The 16,019-nt window shown below is 47.4% G+C and overlaps 2 protein-coding genes across 11 annotated transcripts in view; one reads left to right on the top strand and one right to left on the bottom strand.

The window, feature by feature from the left end:
• cdc42bpab (CDC42 binding protein kinase alpha (DMPK-like) b) overlaps positions 1 to 16,019 on the top strand; it is a 70,682-nt gene that overhangs the window by 49,314 nt on the left and 5,349 nt on the right. For 5 of the 9 annotated variants that reach the window (XM_026142325.1, XM_026142324.1, XM_026142326.1 and 2 more), the window contains 30 exons: positions 51 to 189; positions 302 to 411; positions 510 to 589; positions 1,263 to 1,441; positions 1,586 to 1,705; positions 1,846 to 1,979; positions 2,129 to 2,250; positions 2,372 to 2,492; positions 3,545 to 3,655; positions 3,807 to 4,054; positions 5,552 to 5,657; positions 7,677 to 7,801; positions 8,830 to 8,935; positions 9,173 to 9,321; positions 9,407 to 9,498; positions 9,750 to 9,826; positions 10,005 to 10,052; positions 11,809 to 11,847; positions 12,186 to 12,305; positions 12,599 to 12,679; positions 12,758 to 12,863; positions 12,953 to 13,089; positions 13,233 to 13,372; positions 13,888 to 13,969; positions 14,183 to 14,402; positions 14,648 to 14,710; positions 14,810 to 15,063; positions 15,163 to 15,287; positions 15,364 to 15,578; positions 15,740 to 15,837. In XM_026142325.1, coding sequence (XP_025998110.1) covers positions 51 to 189; positions 302 to 411; positions 510 to 589; positions 1,263 to 1,441; positions 1,586 to 1,705; positions 1,846 to 1,979; positions 2,129 to 2,250; positions 2,372 to 2,492; positions 3,545 to 3,655; positions 3,807 to 4,054; positions 5,552 to 5,657; positions 7,677 to 7,801; positions 8,830 to 8,935; positions 9,173 to 9,321; positions 9,407 to 9,498; positions 9,750 to 9,826; positions 10,005 to 10,052; positions 11,809 to 11,847; positions 12,186 to 12,305; positions 12,599 to 12,679; positions 12,758 to 12,863; positions 12,953 to 13,089; positions 13,233 to 13,372; positions 13,888 to 13,969; positions 14,183 to 14,402; positions 14,648 to 14,710; positions 14,810 to 15,063; positions 15,163 to 15,287; positions 15,364 to 15,578; positions 15,740 to 15,837 — 3,747 coding nt within the window. The remainder of the gene's footprint in view (positions 1 to 50; positions 190 to 301; positions 412 to 509; positions 590 to 1,262; positions 1,442 to 1,585; positions 1,706 to 1,845; positions 1,980 to 2,128; positions 2,251 to 2,371; positions 2,493 to 3,544; positions 3,656 to 3,806; positions 4,055 to 5,551; positions 5,658 to 7,676; positions 7,802 to 8,829; positions 8,936 to 9,172; positions 9,322 to 9,406; positions 9,499 to 9,749; positions 9,827 to 10,004; positions 10,053 to 11,808; positions 11,848 to 12,185; positions 12,306 to 12,598; positions 12,680 to 12,757; positions 12,864 to 12,952; positions 13,090 to 13,232; positions 13,373 to 13,887; positions 13,970 to 14,182; positions 14,403 to 14,647; positions 14,711 to 14,809; positions 15,064 to 15,162; positions 15,288 to 15,363; positions 15,579 to 15,739; positions 15,838 to 16,019) is intronic. The other 4 variants (XM_026142327.1, XM_026142330.1, XM_026142331.1 and 1 more) reach the window with 2 other exon arrangements.
• Positions 5,664 to 16,019, bottom strand: part of fzd3a (frizzled class receptor 3a) — a 38,136-nt gene continuing 27,780 nt past the window's right edge. The window contains exons 8-9 of one of the 2 annotated variants that reach the window (XR_003269742.1): positions 6,110 to 6,305; positions 5,664 to 5,914 (exon numbers count right to left, since the gene is read on the bottom strand). Coding sequence is in view for 1 of the 2 variants with exons in the window: in XM_026142337.1 (XP_025998122.1) it covers positions 6,302 to 6,305 (4 nt within the window). In the remaining variant the exon portion in view is untranslated. Of the gene's footprint in view, positions 6,306 to 16,019 lie in introns of both variants that reach the window. The other variant, XM_026142337.1, reaches the window with a different exon arrangement.

The raw sequence follows: 16,019 nt of genomic DNA, 5'->3' as shown, positions 1-16,019 counted from the left end.
CCCAGTTTGACCAGTAAACACTTCGTCAAATGCGATCATGTCTTGAACAGGAGAGATTCCAGTTCCCACAGCAGATCACAGATGTTTCTGAGGAGGCGAAAGATCTGATTCGCCGACTCATTTGCAGCCGAGAGCACCGATTGGGTCAGAATGGCATCGAGGACTTCAAGCAGCACCCCTTCTTCGCGGGTACAGGCTCCACCTTTCTGTCGCACACAAAGATTACCTGAAAAACGTTTACCGTTCGCTGTATGCTGCTTAATAAATGCATCTCCTTGTTTTTCACCTTCGACCTTTTAAGGCATCGATTGGGATAACATTCGCATGTGTGAAGCCCCCTACATCCCAGAGGTCAGCAGTCCTACAGACACCTCCAACTTCGATGTGGACGACGACTGTCTCAAGAACTCGGTACGTTTGGAGGAGTGAACGCCATCCTCTCACGGTGTCGTCTGACTGGACGTATTCATACTGACGTGCAGATTTCACATGATTTCAAATCCTTTCAGGAGACGATGCCCCCTCCCTCTCACACTGCTTTCTCAGGCCACCACCTGCCCTTTGTAGGTTTCACCTACACAAGTAAATGGTAAGTGTTAACAAACAGCTGCTGCCACTCACCTGTTTCTGCCTAACAACCAACTCTTACTACAGCTGGACTTCCTGTGTCTTTGCTGATGATTGTTAAATAGCAAAAAGAGGAGGAACAAGTCTCTGACGCCTCTTCCTGAATCAGACTTTCTTCATTTAGCCTCTTTTGAAAGTCTTCCTTCAGACTCATAATGACTGTGATAGCGAGCAGATGCTATTTTCCTCCAGTGTCCAGCAGTTGTCACAGGTTGTCTTCATATGTAATGACTTTATTTATTTTTAAATGGATTTCCTATACAAGCTGTCTCAGCACGTGGTGTGAGGAGGCGGGGGAGATTAGCTTTCCTCCCTAATAAGGTGATGTTGCTGTACATCCTCAGGCTGAAGTGGTACTCATGAGAAAGCACCAGACCCACCAGCTGCTTCCTTATCTTTTCAAGCCTCAGTGATAATAGCCTTTTCCTTCCTTTCTGTCCTTCTGTCTCTTTCTCGCTCCACCTCGCACTCCTCGTGTCCCTCTGCTGTTTTCTCCCATGACTCAACTTTCAGCTTATCTCTGTCGCCATCACTTCTCTCTCCCCGATCTTTCTTTGTATTTTCCCAATGACCGGTTTGATGTCATCAGAAACCACCAGCACCAATGTAAATAGTTTGTCCCCCCTCCTCTGTAGCACTCTGTCTGATCGGGGTTGCCTGCGACAGCTGGGAGGTGAGCCGGGGAAGGCCGGGCAGGACAAGCTGGATGTTGAAGTGCAGCGTAGCCTGGAGGACAGCCTGGCCACCGAGGCCTACGAGAGAAGGATTCGCCGCCTGGAGCAGGAGAAGCTAGAGCTGAGCCGCAAACTGCAAGGTGAGGTCGGAGCAGCGTGCATCATATGCACCCAGCCATCATGAGGCATGAGCATCCAGTCTGCACATGCTGAACTTAAAACTTTCCACTCTTGCCAGTATGGCTTTTAAAATGCCTATAAATGATGTTTCTGATGTGCCACAGAGTCGACTCAGACGGTGCAGGCGCTGCAGCACACGGGCGAGGGCCCCCTCAGTGCTAACAAGGAGGTGGAGATCAGGAGCCTGAAAAGCGAGATCGACATTCTGAAGAAGCAGATCGCTGGTCAGGACACAGTGCAACGCTTTTCCTTCTGAATCAGCTCCTGATTGTCTCTGACAGACACAAACGGCAGCAAATGTGGTTGTTTGGCAAATGTCTGACAGTTTCAGTTGCGTTTCAAACCAAGCGTGTGTTCGTTTCAGACTCAGGCCAGCTGGAGAAGCAGCTGGAGGATGTGACGCTGGCTCGGAGAGACTTGGAGGACTCGTCCAAACACATCAAGACTCTTGAGAAACAGATGAAGAGCATCACACAGGAAAGGGATGACCTACAGAAGGTACGGCTAGTGTTTCGTTTCATTCTCTGGATATTTAAAGAGCTACAAACGAGTGAGATTTTATTGATCAAGCTGAAATAACAAGTTATTGGACTACTTTGTGGGAGGGATCTGAAATGCTCAACTCTGCTGTCGTCTGTCGTGTTCAGGATCTCATGGACGCCAGCGAGAAGTTGAAGGTTCAGTCTAAAGAGCTGAAGGAAGCCCACAGCCAGAGAAAACTGGCCATGCAGGAGTTTTCAGAGCTGAACGAGAAGCTCACAGACCTCAGGTAGAAGCACGCGCCCAATGCCAACCGCCGACTGCTAGAGTTTCTTTCGTAATGTTTTTTGACAAAGTCCCGTCCATGAATAAAACGCCCACGCTGGATGTCTTCCTGTCCCGGTTCACAGGTCGGCGAAGCAGCGCCTGGTTCGTCAGCTGCGTGACAAAGAGGAGGAGATGGAAAGCCAGAATCAAAAGGTGGAGGCTCTCCGCCTCGAGGTGCGAAAGGCCGAGAGGGCCAAGAAGGAGGTAGAGTAGACTCCCCCGTGGTTGCTGGCACGCCCTGCTCTGTCCGTGTTCACCTACTCGAGCTTCATCCAGACGTCGCTGTGACTTTACGCACTGCGAAAAATGTAACGTGTGCAATCGCTGCAGACGTCCAGAGTTTCATGTCCACAGATCACAGTGGCACAAAATGACGTGAAACATTGAGACGTTGTTCCTCGTGTGTTGGTAGAGCAGCATTTACCTGCTTAACATGTGCTGTGTATGATCGGTGGCAAGAAACGGTTTGTGAATTTTATAAATACGACATCATATATAATCTTATTTCCACTCACGGCCTGAAGGTAGATGGAGAGAACCAGTCATGCAAATGAAATGAAACCAGTAAGTCATTTATTTAGAAAAATCCATCAGCGCTGCATATCTGTGATGGGGACGTGTGCGACCCACCGCTGTTAGAAATTCAACACTTCTAAGAACTGTCTATGAGCTTGAGCCTTTTTCAGTTCTGGCTTGTAGCCGAGTTTCTGTTCATTTCAGCTTCTGGGACAGTCGTCCCATAACACGAACTTTATTCTTGGACCAAGACTGAGGCCTGTTCACACACTTGTCTTTAGTCCGAGCATACGAGCCCACGTTTTCTTTTCCAGTGGGCTCGTATGCTGCGTCAGTGGTGACAGGCTGTCCTGGGCCAGTTCTGTTTCATCCACATCATCTTCATCAGACTGCACGTGTCCTCTCAGAGAGCTGCAGCTTTCTGGTGTTTAGGGCTCCTCTGGTTGTTGTTATTAACCTGAACATCGGCCAACACCAGAGCGGATTTTACCCCCGGAGTCCAAACCGTTTGTTTCTAACAGAAATGTCATTTCACACTTTGATAGATCCTCAGTCTGTAAATATAAACAGGCCACTCACTCAGTGTCCTAATGCAGAAGTTGCTCACAGGTTTAATGTGTTTGTCTCTGTAATGTAAAATATTTGTGCAGAAATCTAGAAACGTCCAAAGTGTTCACAAAAGACGTGTTGCAGCTGCGACATGTTTAAAAGCTCGTCTGCTTTCCTCGTTTCATCATCAGATTGAGGCTCAGGTGGAGGAGCAGGCGGCCGAGGCTCAGAAAGAGAAGAAGCTGAGAGAGCGCAACGAGCAATACAGCCGACAGCTGCAGGAGGAGCTGGAGGGGCTGAAGGTGAGTGTTCCCAGCTTTAACCATTCAAAGTACTAATGACTTAATCACCCCAATGGAGATATTTTAGGGTTTTCCCCTGCATGAGTACAACGAGTCTCACTGGTACTCTTTTCTTCTCCATACAAATCTTTGTCTCATTCCCACCACCCAGGTGAAGCAGGCTGGCTCCTCTGCTGCCCCGGCCCCGGCGGATCAAACCCAGGAGGTCGGGCGTTTACGTGGAGAAATGGAGAAGAAAACGATGTTCTTCGAGGAAGAGTTGGCCCGCAGGGGGGCGCAGTACAGCGCCGAGCTGAAGGCGCTGCGTAAAGAGCTGAGAGATGCCGAGAGCCAACAGCTCAACCTGCAGAAAGAGATCCTGATGCTCAAAGACAAACTGGAAAAGACTCGTCGTGAAAGGTATCGCACCAGTTTGCCTTTCCTGGGGCTGCTGTTAGCGTTGGTTCCCTTTAGGTTTGTCTTTAATACGTTGAGTTTAATTCTTCTGTCGTCTCTTTCAGTGACGATTCCACGAGGTGATTACTGTTAACGATAGTTTCATCCCATTAATCCCCTTTGTGCTCTAAATATAGTAGAACTCCAGCCGTCCCCTAACATTTCCATAAATTGTGTTTAGATGGATCGTAAATATACCAGCGAGAGTTTCCCAGGCACACTGTCACAGTGTTTGCCCCACAAACATGAGTGGATTTCATTCCCAAGGCTGCACTAGTCCAGCTGTCCCTTGTATTTTTAACATTTTAAATTTACAGCTAATGGTGATAGTAGGCTGGTAAAACAAACATCTTAAAAAATGAAAATGACCTCGATGCTTGGGTCAAAGTGGGTGGAGGAAAGGTCTCACTTAGTCAGAGCTGGAAGGATGCAGGTCCCCAACTGAATTTGAAAGGTTTTAACATATGTTACCTTTATACCTGTAATGTCCTGATTACCCTGAATGACTCCTGTTCTGGCTTTTTGGGTTTGGGAGACCCGTTACTGTACTGTTAGTGTTTTAAATGAATCTGCAGGAGACGCACAGTTTAAAGCTGTCTGTGCTGCAGCGAGCTATTAATCTCTAATATGTCAAAAAGAGCTGGAAACCCTTGTTTCTTACAGCGGCTGACACACATCCTGATGTTTGCTCTGCTGCAGATCAGCATCACTTATTCTTGCGTTTGTTTATATGGGGCGTGTAAAGCTGCAACATGCAGACGATAGAATAATTCTGCTGTAAGACGTCTGTAGAGAAATGCTTCAGATCTGAGTGTTTGTTTAAAGGTGTCACATCTGCCCCTCGGTTCATCCTGAAGCACAAATCTAAACCAACAGTGCCGTCTCCACAGGCCTGTTCAAACTTCACTGCAGTCACTACTCAGTAATGGTTGGTGATAAAATGAGAGCAGCAGAGGCTGAAATGGTAACAAAATAAAAAGATCTGTCAAAATGTGTCAACGTGGAGGTTTTATACCAATAAATGAGAAGAAGTTGTTTCTTCTGCGGCACTCAGGCTCACCTGATCCAACTCTGAGCCGCTAGTTTAATACAATTTGCATAAAAACGTGTTTTTGTGGCGCTTTGTTTTGGTACCCTGTCCCATCCTGCCTGCTGTTAGTGCCATATTACTCCCACTGCTGTCTAAGTCGGTTTCAAACGCAGCACTGTATCAGATCCTAGCTGCATTAATGTGTTTGGGCTGAATAATGCATCTCGGTGTTTGATCTAAGGTTTGGACAGATGTGGGAGGATTTACACGAGAGCTCCAACAGACGTGTTGGTCTTAATGTTAAAATGACAAATGCGAGAAATCAGATGGAGTTTTGCATTTATAAATTGTGGGTTGGGAATAAATGTAAGTTTATACAAAGTCACAAGTTTTACAGTAAGTCTGTGTGTGTGTGCTTTTTCCCCGTCCAGCCAAAGCGAGCGGGAGGAGTTTGAGACCGAGTACAAGCAGGAGTACGAGCGAGAGCGAGTCCTGCTCACTGAAGAAAACAAGAAGCTGTCCAGTGAACTCGACAAGGTGCCACATCTTTATTTATACACAAAGTGACTGTCAGCACACAAACCTGGGTCATCTCTGTCAGTCTTTAGTGAGCTCTCAACACACACCAACACAGCGCTTTGACCCCAGCTAACCCCAAACTCTTTCATCACATTCCTCCTCCACCCCCGCTCTCCCGCCAATGCCAAAGAAATCACTGTTCAATATCCTGCGTAAAAACAGCCGTCGCCGCCTCCACAGTGGATGGGATGACTCTCTGGACTGAGCTCTGTTGACTTTGGAAGTTCAGAAAGGCCCTCGTTTTAAACAATGTCTCATAAGCAGGAGACATTCTGACATTATATCACTGTACTTATTTGTGTTTTGTTAGTTGATAAAGATGGATTCGATCTGCGTGTGCGTTAGCTCCACCACCACCTTTTCAGCACGTTTTGAAGTGTGTAAAAAAATTCTTGTTTGACTCGTCTCACCTTTCAAAGGAGGCTCCAGAGTTCACACCAAACTGCTTCGTCTTCACTCGGCACCATTCGTGAAACGACCTGTGGGCTGGACTTGTGTTCAGTTTGTCCAACTTTCCAACTGCATTTGACCTTCATCCTTGTTTTCGGCCTGAATTTCCACGATCAAAGAAACATCACAGGAAAAGCTGTTTGCGTTCAGTGTCAGCTGTTGACAGAATGAAATTGGCAGTGAATAAATATGAAAAGACATCCCAGTATGAGAACATCATCCATTGTCAGCGCGAACTGTTTTAGCAGCAAACATTATGGTTAGAAATGAAAAAGGAATCTGGACCCTGGTCAGGAATATCTGCAGTTTCTTCTCCAAGAGCAGGCAGATGTGATTGATCAGCATTGTTTGTCTCCCCACAGAGGTTCTTGTTCTGCCTCAGCATCGTCAATGTCATGTTCTTGGACTTGCAGTTAAAAATAAACTCATTAAAAACTAACAATCGTTATCAGCTGGTAAAAACATTACTGTACTGAGAGATTTCACTTTCAGAGAGATGCTTGATAATAAAAAGTGCATCTTTCTGCCTTTTCACAAGTCAGACACAGTTGAGCGAGTCTCAGCATCGCTTTGGTCATTTGCACTGTTACAATGTTGCTGTTTCAGATATTGAGGTCTGTGTATGTGCAGGAAATCTGAGACAAAGGTTTTGGTTCTGTGTGACCTCAAAGAGAGCAGATATCCATATATGGTCATCCTGTGTACCTGCTGCTCAAACCTGCTGTTTATCAGAGGTGCTCTATCAGAATAAACTGAAACGTCTGGTTTAAGACAGAATTATTCACAATTCAAAACTTCTTTATCTTATACTCTGTTCATCTAAGCAGAACAAAGTGTAAAACGCCCATTTAAAGAAGTCGTGGGGAGATATGAGACAGAATCTCTGACATGCTTTGCTTTCTCCAGCATGAAGTATTTTGTAGAGCTTGCTTCGTTAATGGCTACATCCATGATTTCCTGGCATCCGATGGTCATTTCCAAACCCGAGTAGCTGCACATCTGTCACATCTGTGTCGTTCTGGACGTTTTCATAGTAACATGAGGTCAGGGCTGTGTCGAGCATGTTTCATGCCTAAGCTGGTGGATTTGCCCCCAGAGGTTTGCATGCTGGAGAATGTCACAGTGTCAGTGACGTAAAGCTTCTTTACAACACTGACATTTGCGTTTGCTGGAAACCAGCTTGTAGACCAGTTGCAAAACTATCCCACTTTCCTCATTCCACAAATATAGTGAGCAGTGAGCTGACCTCATGTCAGAGGATCTCACCCTCACATGTGAGGAACACGCGTGGTCCTGGTGTGATGGAGCAGCTGGGACTGAATCATAAAGTCTGTCTTCAACAACACGCTGATTAATTTTACGCGAGCACCCGAGCCTCTCATGTTCACTGACAACACGAATGGCAAACTGTGTGTAATGAGTTCGTTTACCAGGCGTTAGACTTTGACAGCTTTGTGATTTGACACTTTACAATATTGTGTTTAATAGCATGCTCTCCTCCCCCCACGTTTGTTCTCATTCCTGTAGCTAACCACCATGTATGAGAAGATGAGCAGCTCCAACAGGCAGCTGGAGGATGAGATGAGGGAGCTGGCTGATAAAAAGGAGAGTGTAGCTCACTGGGAGGCCCAGATCACAGAAATCATCCAATGGTAAGACGCACGCTCATATATGCACACTGCAACCTTCTCAAATGTCCCAGATACTTGCTGAGGCATACGCTTTCCCCCGCTGATGTTAAAGCGCCAATTCAAAGACGTTTATGTTCAGTGTGACAAAGTGCGAGCAGACACGCTTCTGTCTCGTAGTGGATTGGGTTCCTTGTTGGAGTATAACTGCAGCATTTCTCACATGCCGCTGCAGATCAGAGCTGCTCGGCCCTGCCTTCCACTCAGATCACTTCTCAGTGCAGCTGACACCTCGCCAGCTGTTGGACAAGCCTAAAGTCTTTACATAGCACACATACCACACACACACACTTCAGACATGTAAGTACAAGTGTTGAGTGTGGTATGCAGGTTTAGAGGAATGTAGGGATCACTGTTGCCCCCTGGTGGCCGGGGTTTGCTACTGCAGGGGCTAAATAAGGAAGTAGGATCACTTGTAGGTAAAAACAAAATGAATGAAACATCCTTTCACGACTTGACACGAACTCTGATTTTTGAATGTCAAACGTGTGTGGTGTGCGCTCTGTGAGCGCCAGAAAATGTTTACGTTAGTAAGTCTGTGCTGTGAACACGTCAGTTTATTCTACCTGAGTGTTCAGGGTTAGTGAGCGACTCACCTGCAGGCTGAACGTGTGTCTGTTTTGTGTTGGTGCGTGTGGTGAATGATGTGTAAGCAATGGTTAAGTGTGATACGGGTCACAGGACCTGAAGAGCATACAGTGAAAAGGTGCGTTTACAGAGTGTGTGTGTGTGTTTCCAATTCTGCCACTGAAGGATGTTTGTAGAGAGCTTCAAACAGCCCATCAGTGCTCGTACTGACAGAGAGATACATCTTTATATGTAAAATAAATAATAATATGCTGTCAGTGTGTGTTAGTGTTGGCTTTAGACTCTTGGTTTTATGGTTATGGTAAAGTTGACACCCATGGAATGTGTTTACATTTGTAGTAATGTGTGTGTGTGTGTGTGTGTGTGTGTGTGTGTGTGTGTGTGTGTGTGTGTGTGTGTGTCAGGGTGAGTGATGAGAAAGATGCTCGGGGCTACCTGCAGGCTCTGGCCACTAAGATGACAGAAGAGCTGGAGGGGCTGAGAAGCAGCAGCCTGGGAGCGAGAGCCACGGTAAATAAACACAAACACGTCGTCTGTCTGCTGCAGAACTAAAGGAAATCCCTTCTTGTTGTTGTTGTTGGTAGAAACTAGTTCAGTGATTATACATTTTAAAATGATGAAGCCAAAGTGAATGAATATCATCAAAGAAGCCAGTCTTTCACTCTTACACTGACAGGTAAGTCGAGCAGCGGTGAGTCCCTTTCTGTCTGGTGATTCGCTCAGTTTCTGCTTCTGTCTCCGTTTCAGGACATGCCGTGGAAAATGCGGCGTTTGGCCAAGCTGGACATGTCTGCGCGCCTGGAGCTGCAGTCGGCCCTGGACGCTGAGATCAGGGCAAAGCAGAGCATCCAGGACGAGCTGAACAAAGTCAAGGCCAACAACATTTCCACAGAATGGTATGACTGCTGAACTTTTTTAAAAACAACTTAAACCAACTTTTGCTAAACGACAGCTAACGTATCATTGTGTCTGATCGATCAGTAAACTGCAGGAAGTTGGAAGTAAAAACCAGGAACTGCTGGCTGAGATCGAGCGTCTGAAAAAGGAGACGGAGGAGCTGCGGCTACGGCGAGGTGAGCACGCGTGCTGTGGCTGAGTGGGCGCTGTGCACTGAAACCGTTGGAGATTATCACACTGCAGGAGGGTTATGCAGCAATCAGACGCTCGGGACTCTTAATGTGTACAGACAAATGTATTGTTGCTTGGGGCTCATGAATCTGCGCCCCAGCTCTTTGAGGCGGTCCTGTGACTCGTGTAAGTCACCCTTTGATGTTTTGATATTGTGTTCTTAACAATGGTTGTGTTGTTTGTCCTGTGACTACAGGTGTCAAGCACCAGGATTCCCAGAATTCCTTCTTGGCTTTTCTCAACGCCCCCACCTCAGCTCTCGACCAGTTCGATGTAAGCATTACAGAGAAAATCTGGTTACGAGCACAACAACTGAAAGATTCAAATCCATGACTTTCAATTCTCTGCTCTCCATTAAGATGTTTTCTTCACGCTTTCATTATTTATTTTTCACCAGTTTTTATTTTTGTTTTGTCTTTTGTTTTCCTCACATCACTTCCTGCTACACAAGGATTCTTATTCCTCATCCTCATCTTCTTTAATTGAGTTTTGGGAAGATGTAAGTTTATCTTGGTTAGTTGGGTGTGTGTGTGTGTGTGTGTGTGTGTGTGTGTGTGTGTGTGTAACAGTAGCTGTAGGTCTGAGCATATGAACTAGATGAGATGGTGTATGTGCAGACTGTAGATTTGTGTCACTGTATGGAGACGTGGATCTTCGCTGTTATCTGAAGAAGGGAAACTCTGTTGTGCTTTTATAACAAGATGATTTAAAAGTGGCTCCACAGGATGGGTTTCACATTTCAGCTCACATATGTTAAAACTACATGTGATTGAAAGATAAAATGAAAATATAGACGAGCTCTCCTTTTAGTTTCTGTTAGTTTGGTTAAAAAAAACTTGCCTCGAGAGGTTTTGATGGACGTGTTTTGTGGAGGCTCTGAGTCTGCTAGACTGAGTCAGCTGCCCTTTAAAACTTGTGTAACTATGAGCTAAATCTGAGACTAAAAACTAAAATAAAACATTTTCAAACAGTAAAAACTAAAGTGGAAGAAGAAAATCCACTGAAGCGAAACTGAATTAAAACACTAACCAGAAAATGCAAAACTCTAATAACTGGTTATTTGTACCATATCTAAGTCCACAATCCTTTGAGTTTGGCGACAGAGAGCAGGACGCATACGGAGCTGCCTGCAGGGCAGCTGGTCTTTCTCTTTTCATGTAGTCGAGAAGGACGTCAGAGAATCATTTTGTCTCTAACAGTTGAAATTAGGAGGGTTGGCGAGTACGAGCCCAGGCAGTGAGAGTGAAGTAAACGAGTGTCGAGGGCTGACAGAAAGTCAGTTTGTGCTGCAGCACCAAAGGCAGCATGAAAACACAACAGTAGTTGATTTCCAGTCTACATCTTCTGACTGTGTTGCGCTGGCCTGCAGTTTTTACGTCAGGCTTCCTCAGAAGCTACATGACCTCCACGTTTGCTGCTAACATGAGAGCGTTTTGGATTGAAGCTGCTCAGCGAGGGAATAATAATGTTGTGGCAGCTTCTCTAAACACACTGAGGACAAACGGGGAAAAGTGGAGTTTGCAGAACACGTCCACTTTTAAAACCAGATGTTTTCATTGTTTCCAGTCAGATTCATTTTACCTGCTTTAAGAAAATAACATGGCTTTATAGTTTAATTCAGTATTTAGTATGAACACTTGTGAAGGTGGACAGTTCTTGTAGTCCTTGTATTTAGATGCTTGCTGGACTGGCTCTACTTTGGCTTTCTAGAGCGAGAACCTGAGAAAACAACATTATTCACAAAGTTGAAGTATTTTCCAGTCAGGCCGGTCGCTGTTCTCTGTGCTGCATTTCCTTAGTAGCTCCTTCCATATTACACGTGTATGTTTCCACCATGTCTGCAGCACAAAGCCTCATGGATACATGAATCTAATGCAGTGCTTCCCAACCAGGCTCGCTGTGCCCCAGTGTGGCCCCAGTGTGGCCCCAGTGTGGCCCCAGTGTGATATTGCACAGTTCATTTGACTGAAACAAGCAGCTTGAATTCAACAAAGCGACTGAACTGAAAAATGTTTGAGCAGAAGCTGATGGATCCAGGTGTGGTGGATCATGAGCTAGAGCTGTTAGAAATGTAAATCGATGGTTTTCTATTAGTTTCATTGTGCTGCAGAGGAAACGCTGCATCGGTCGGGAATCATGGGTCTAATGTAGAACAGCCTTTTCTCCCGTTTTCATGTGTCTCTCTGAGTCTGTTTAAAGATGTTTTCAGCCTTTCTGACTCATCTGTGTCTCTGCCTCTCCTCCTGCCACTGAAGCACTCGCCGTCCGTCGGCCCAGCTAGCAAAGGCAGACGTGTAAGCACCATCACAGATGTGTAGTCTTGTCACGCTGGTTCATTTGTGTGTTTGCATGGCAGGTGTTTGAATTTGTCCGATTGTGCCTGTCTGTGGTGCTGCAGGTGCTTTGTTTGCATGGTTTCTGGTGGATGCATGTGTGACACTGTTGTGCTTTGAAAGCTCAGTGAATGTGTTTGCTGTGTGTATTATGGTGACAGCCCTTTCCTATTAGCATGAATGCTGGCTAGGTGGTTTGTGATCTGTTCTTCTTCATTTTCCCTCGTCGCCTTCCTTTTACACCTTCCTCCCTCTCCTCCCGTTTGTCGCACCTTTCTTACTGTCCTCTCTCTCCACAGGTGGACTCTGTGGATAACTTCACCCCCTCCAACACGCCGTCTCGGGAAGATGACCCCAAGTCCCACCTTAAGCCCCGCTCTCGTTCACCTTCCATGGCTAGTGACATGGAGCCAATAGAGGTTAGACATTCCCTAAATCTGGGCAAGAAACCCACAGCTTCAGGGTCTCAGCCTCGTTTGCTGACCAGCAGCACATGAGCCGCCAGTGCTTTCAGACTGAGGTTAAATATTATGCAGCAAGTAAACATCAGAGAAAAATCACTGGCAGCTCGTTTGTCCTGCATGGCGATGATCTTCTCATGGCTGAACATCTGTGTGATCCTGAAGCTCCAGCAAGCTTGTTCTTTGCGACACAACGATTCTTTTTATAGGACGAAACAGTGATGATGTTCTTTGTGTTGTTGTTCACGTAGTTGATCGATCATCCTCGCTCAGTTCAGACGCCCACCATGCGCTCAGGAGGTTATGGCAGTATCGGGCGCTCCTCACCTAAGGTTGGTCATCGGTTACTCGCTGCTGAACGACCACGGCTCAAGTTTCTGTTTGCTAACCGCTCGTTATGTCCTCTGCAGCCCAAAGCACATCAGTTTGTAGTGAAGACATTCAACACACCCACCAAGTGTAACCAGTGCACCTCTCTGATGGTGGGGCTCATCCGTCAAGGCTGTACGTGCGAAGGTGAGCGCGAGAGGAACGGACGGGGGTGTTTGACACGATTCAGTACTCCTACAGTCACAGCCCTGACCCGTCTCCCTCTGTGCTTCTAGTATGCAACTTTTCCTGCCATGTAACGTGTGCGGACAAAGCTCCAGCTGTGTGCCCCGTGCCGCAGGACCAGACCAAGGGCCCGCTGGGCATCGACCCTCAGAAGGGGATCGGTACTGCTTACGAAGGACACGTCAGGGTGAGTGAAGCCTCAGAGACCCTAAAGAACGCAAATGTCTGCAGTGTGTAGGATCCTCGCTGTTTAGACGTGAAACCGTTGGCGTGGACGCTTCGTGAGATGCAGGACTGATCGCACTGACGCACAGATCTGTTTGTTTGCAGGTGCCCAAACCAACCGGGGTGAAAAAGGGCTGGCAGAGGGCGATGGCTGTGGTCTGTGACTTTAAATTGTTCCTCTATGAACTGGGAGAAGGAAAAGCAACACAGCCAAGTGTGGTCGTCAGTCAAGTCATAGACATGAGGTAAGAACTCCTGAAACTAAGAAATGCTTTAAGCGTTTGAGGAAGAATTGCCTGCTTCAGTTTGTAGTTTCTAAGTAAATGTCAGTAAAAGTCACCAGAACGTGACTTTTGTGTTTGGATAAAACGTGTTTTACAGACACACGCGAGTAAATTATGATGGAAATCTTTGTTTTCTGACACATTTAAGCCCAAAGATTCATTTAAAAAAGAGAAAAATGAATCGGTCGTTAAAATAAAGTGGAGCTCGGCCATCAGCTGGTGTCCAGTCCGTAGCACGCTTACAGTCGATGGGCATCTGCAAGCTGCTTTGCAACCACCTCCACCCTTCGTGCTGGGTTAGACATAAACAATAGTGCATCTGTTGCTCTGTCGTGCATGTGGAAATAAGCAACGCCTGTTAACTGCAGCGCCGTGACGGGAACATTTCTAACTGTTTCTTCAAAATGTTTTGGACTTGCGGCCTTTAGTGACGAGCATCGATGAAATGTAAACACTGATCTCCATCTTTCACCCAGGGATGAAGAGTTTTCAGTCAGTTCAGTCCTGGCCTCTGATGTCATCCACGCCAGCCGCAAGGACATTCCCTGTATATTCAGAGTGAGTACCTGTCCACGCCGTAAAGCGGCTCCTGGAGTTTAAAGGTCAAGGCTGTGTGCACAGTCATGTTTCTAATGATTGTCTTGCTTTGGATGTCGTTGCCAAAGGAACCATATTATGACAACTGGATGAACTTGAAGAAGAGATGCATCAAACGCCAAAATCTCTTTCAAACACATAATGCGAGCCTTCATCATCCTCCTCTTTCCTCAGGTCACGGCGTCCCAGCTGTCCCCCTCCAGCAGCCACAAGCCCTCCATCCTGATCCTGGCCGACAGCGACCAGGAGAGGACCAAGTGGGTGGGCCTCCTCAACGAGCTCCACCGCATCCTGAAGAGGAACAAGCTCAAGGAGCGCTTCGTCTACGTCCCCAAGGAGGCTTACGACAGCACCCTGCCCCTCATCAAGACGACACAGTCTGCTGCTATCATAGGTGGGCGCTCAACCCTCAGCAAGTGTTAAAATGGCGACCCACAAACTCTTTGTGTTGTCGTCTGAGCCGAGTGCGGTCGTGTTTTAGAAATGCACCGTTTAATCATCACAGCTGTTACCTGCTGTCAGACAAACACCCTCCCAGCAGTTTGTCGAGCGTTTTGACAGCAAAGAAAGCAGCTGAAAGTTTTCAGTACAGTCTTTCTCCTTAGCGCTGCTGTCTCACCTCTTTCGTTTCACTCTCAGATCACGAGCGCGTCGCCCTGGGCAACGAGGAAGGCCTTTTTGTCATCCATGTCACCAAAGATGGTAGGATCTGTGTTGGTGTTTTTGGTGTGTTCCCGGTTGTGCGACTCGTGTCGCCTCTGCTTTCTGCCTCGTTTCCCTCACTCCTCCCTCTGTCCTCAGAGATAATCCGGGTGGGGGACAACAAGAAGGTGCACCACATTGACCTGATGCTCCAGGAGCAGCTGCTGGCGGTCATCTCCGGCAGGAACCGCCACGTCCGCCTCTTCCCTTCGCAGGCCCTGGACGGCCGCGAGACCGAGTTCTACAAGCTGGCAGAGACGAAAGGCTGCCAGACCATCGTGTCGGGTCCGGTCCGCAACGGCTCGATCACCTGCCTCTGCGTGGCCATGAAGAATAAAATCATATGTTACGAGGTGAGAAAAAGCTCACTCTCGCTAACCCTCGAGGCTTCTGCCACTGCTCACTTGATGTGACTTGATGTGACTTGATGTGACTTGATGACACTCCTGCAGGTGAATAAGAGTAAAATGCGTCACCGTCGGCTGCGGGAGCTGCAGGCCCCGGGGCCGGTTCAGTGGATGGGTCTGCTCAGTGAGCGTCTCTGTGTGGGCTATCCGTCTGGCTTCATGCGCTACAGGTACTTTACATCATTACAGCTGCGCTCCCCTTCAGCGTACATGAGTCTGACTTTGTGCTCCTGAAACCCTCCACAGTGTCCATGGGGACATGTCCCCTGTCAGCCTGCTCCACGCTGAGGACCACACACTGGCCTTCATCCCTCAGCAGGGCCTGGACGCCCTCTGTGCCGTGGAGATCTCCAGCAAGGAGCTGCTGCTGTGCTTCAGTGCCATCGGGGTGTACGTGGACTCGCAGGGTCGCAGATCGCGGCAGCAGGAGCTCATGTGGCCGGCTGTGCCCATCGCTGCCTGTGAGTGCGCGCAGTTTGATACACAGATGTGTGAATGCGACACGTGTGTGCGGGCCGTCACCCTGCGCTTATACAAGTCAGCGTGACTGTTGGGCTCTTACAGGATGTTGTTTGTGTACTTTTTATCTGAAAGAGTGAAACTGCTGTATTATGTTCCTCAGGCTACAACGCCCCCTACCTGTCCGTGTACAGCGAGAACGCCGTGGACGTGTTTGATGTCAACACCATGGAGTGGATTCAGACCATCCCGGTCAAAAAGGTCGGTGTGGAAGTGACCGAAGCTTCAGCAGCTTTGGAAATAGCTCAGTCTGACCTTTGATGGCTGCACAGATCAGTCAGCTTTAAACACTGGTGTGTGTGTGTGTGTGTGTGTGTGTCTGTGAGTGTGTGTGTGTGTCTGTGAGTGTGTGTGTGTGTCTGTGTGTGTCTGTGTGTGTCTGT

Source organism: Astatotilapia calliptera, chromosome 15 (assembly GCF_900246225.1).
Source record: "Astatotilapia calliptera chromosome 15, fAstCal1.2, whole genome shotgun sequence".
NCBI lineage: Eukaryota > Metazoa > Chordata > Actinopteri > Cichliformes > Cichlidae > Astatotilapia > Astatotilapia calliptera.
The sequence above is the reverse complement of the archived record's forward strand: the minus strand, read 5'-3'. Positions and strand labels throughout refer to the sequence as shown.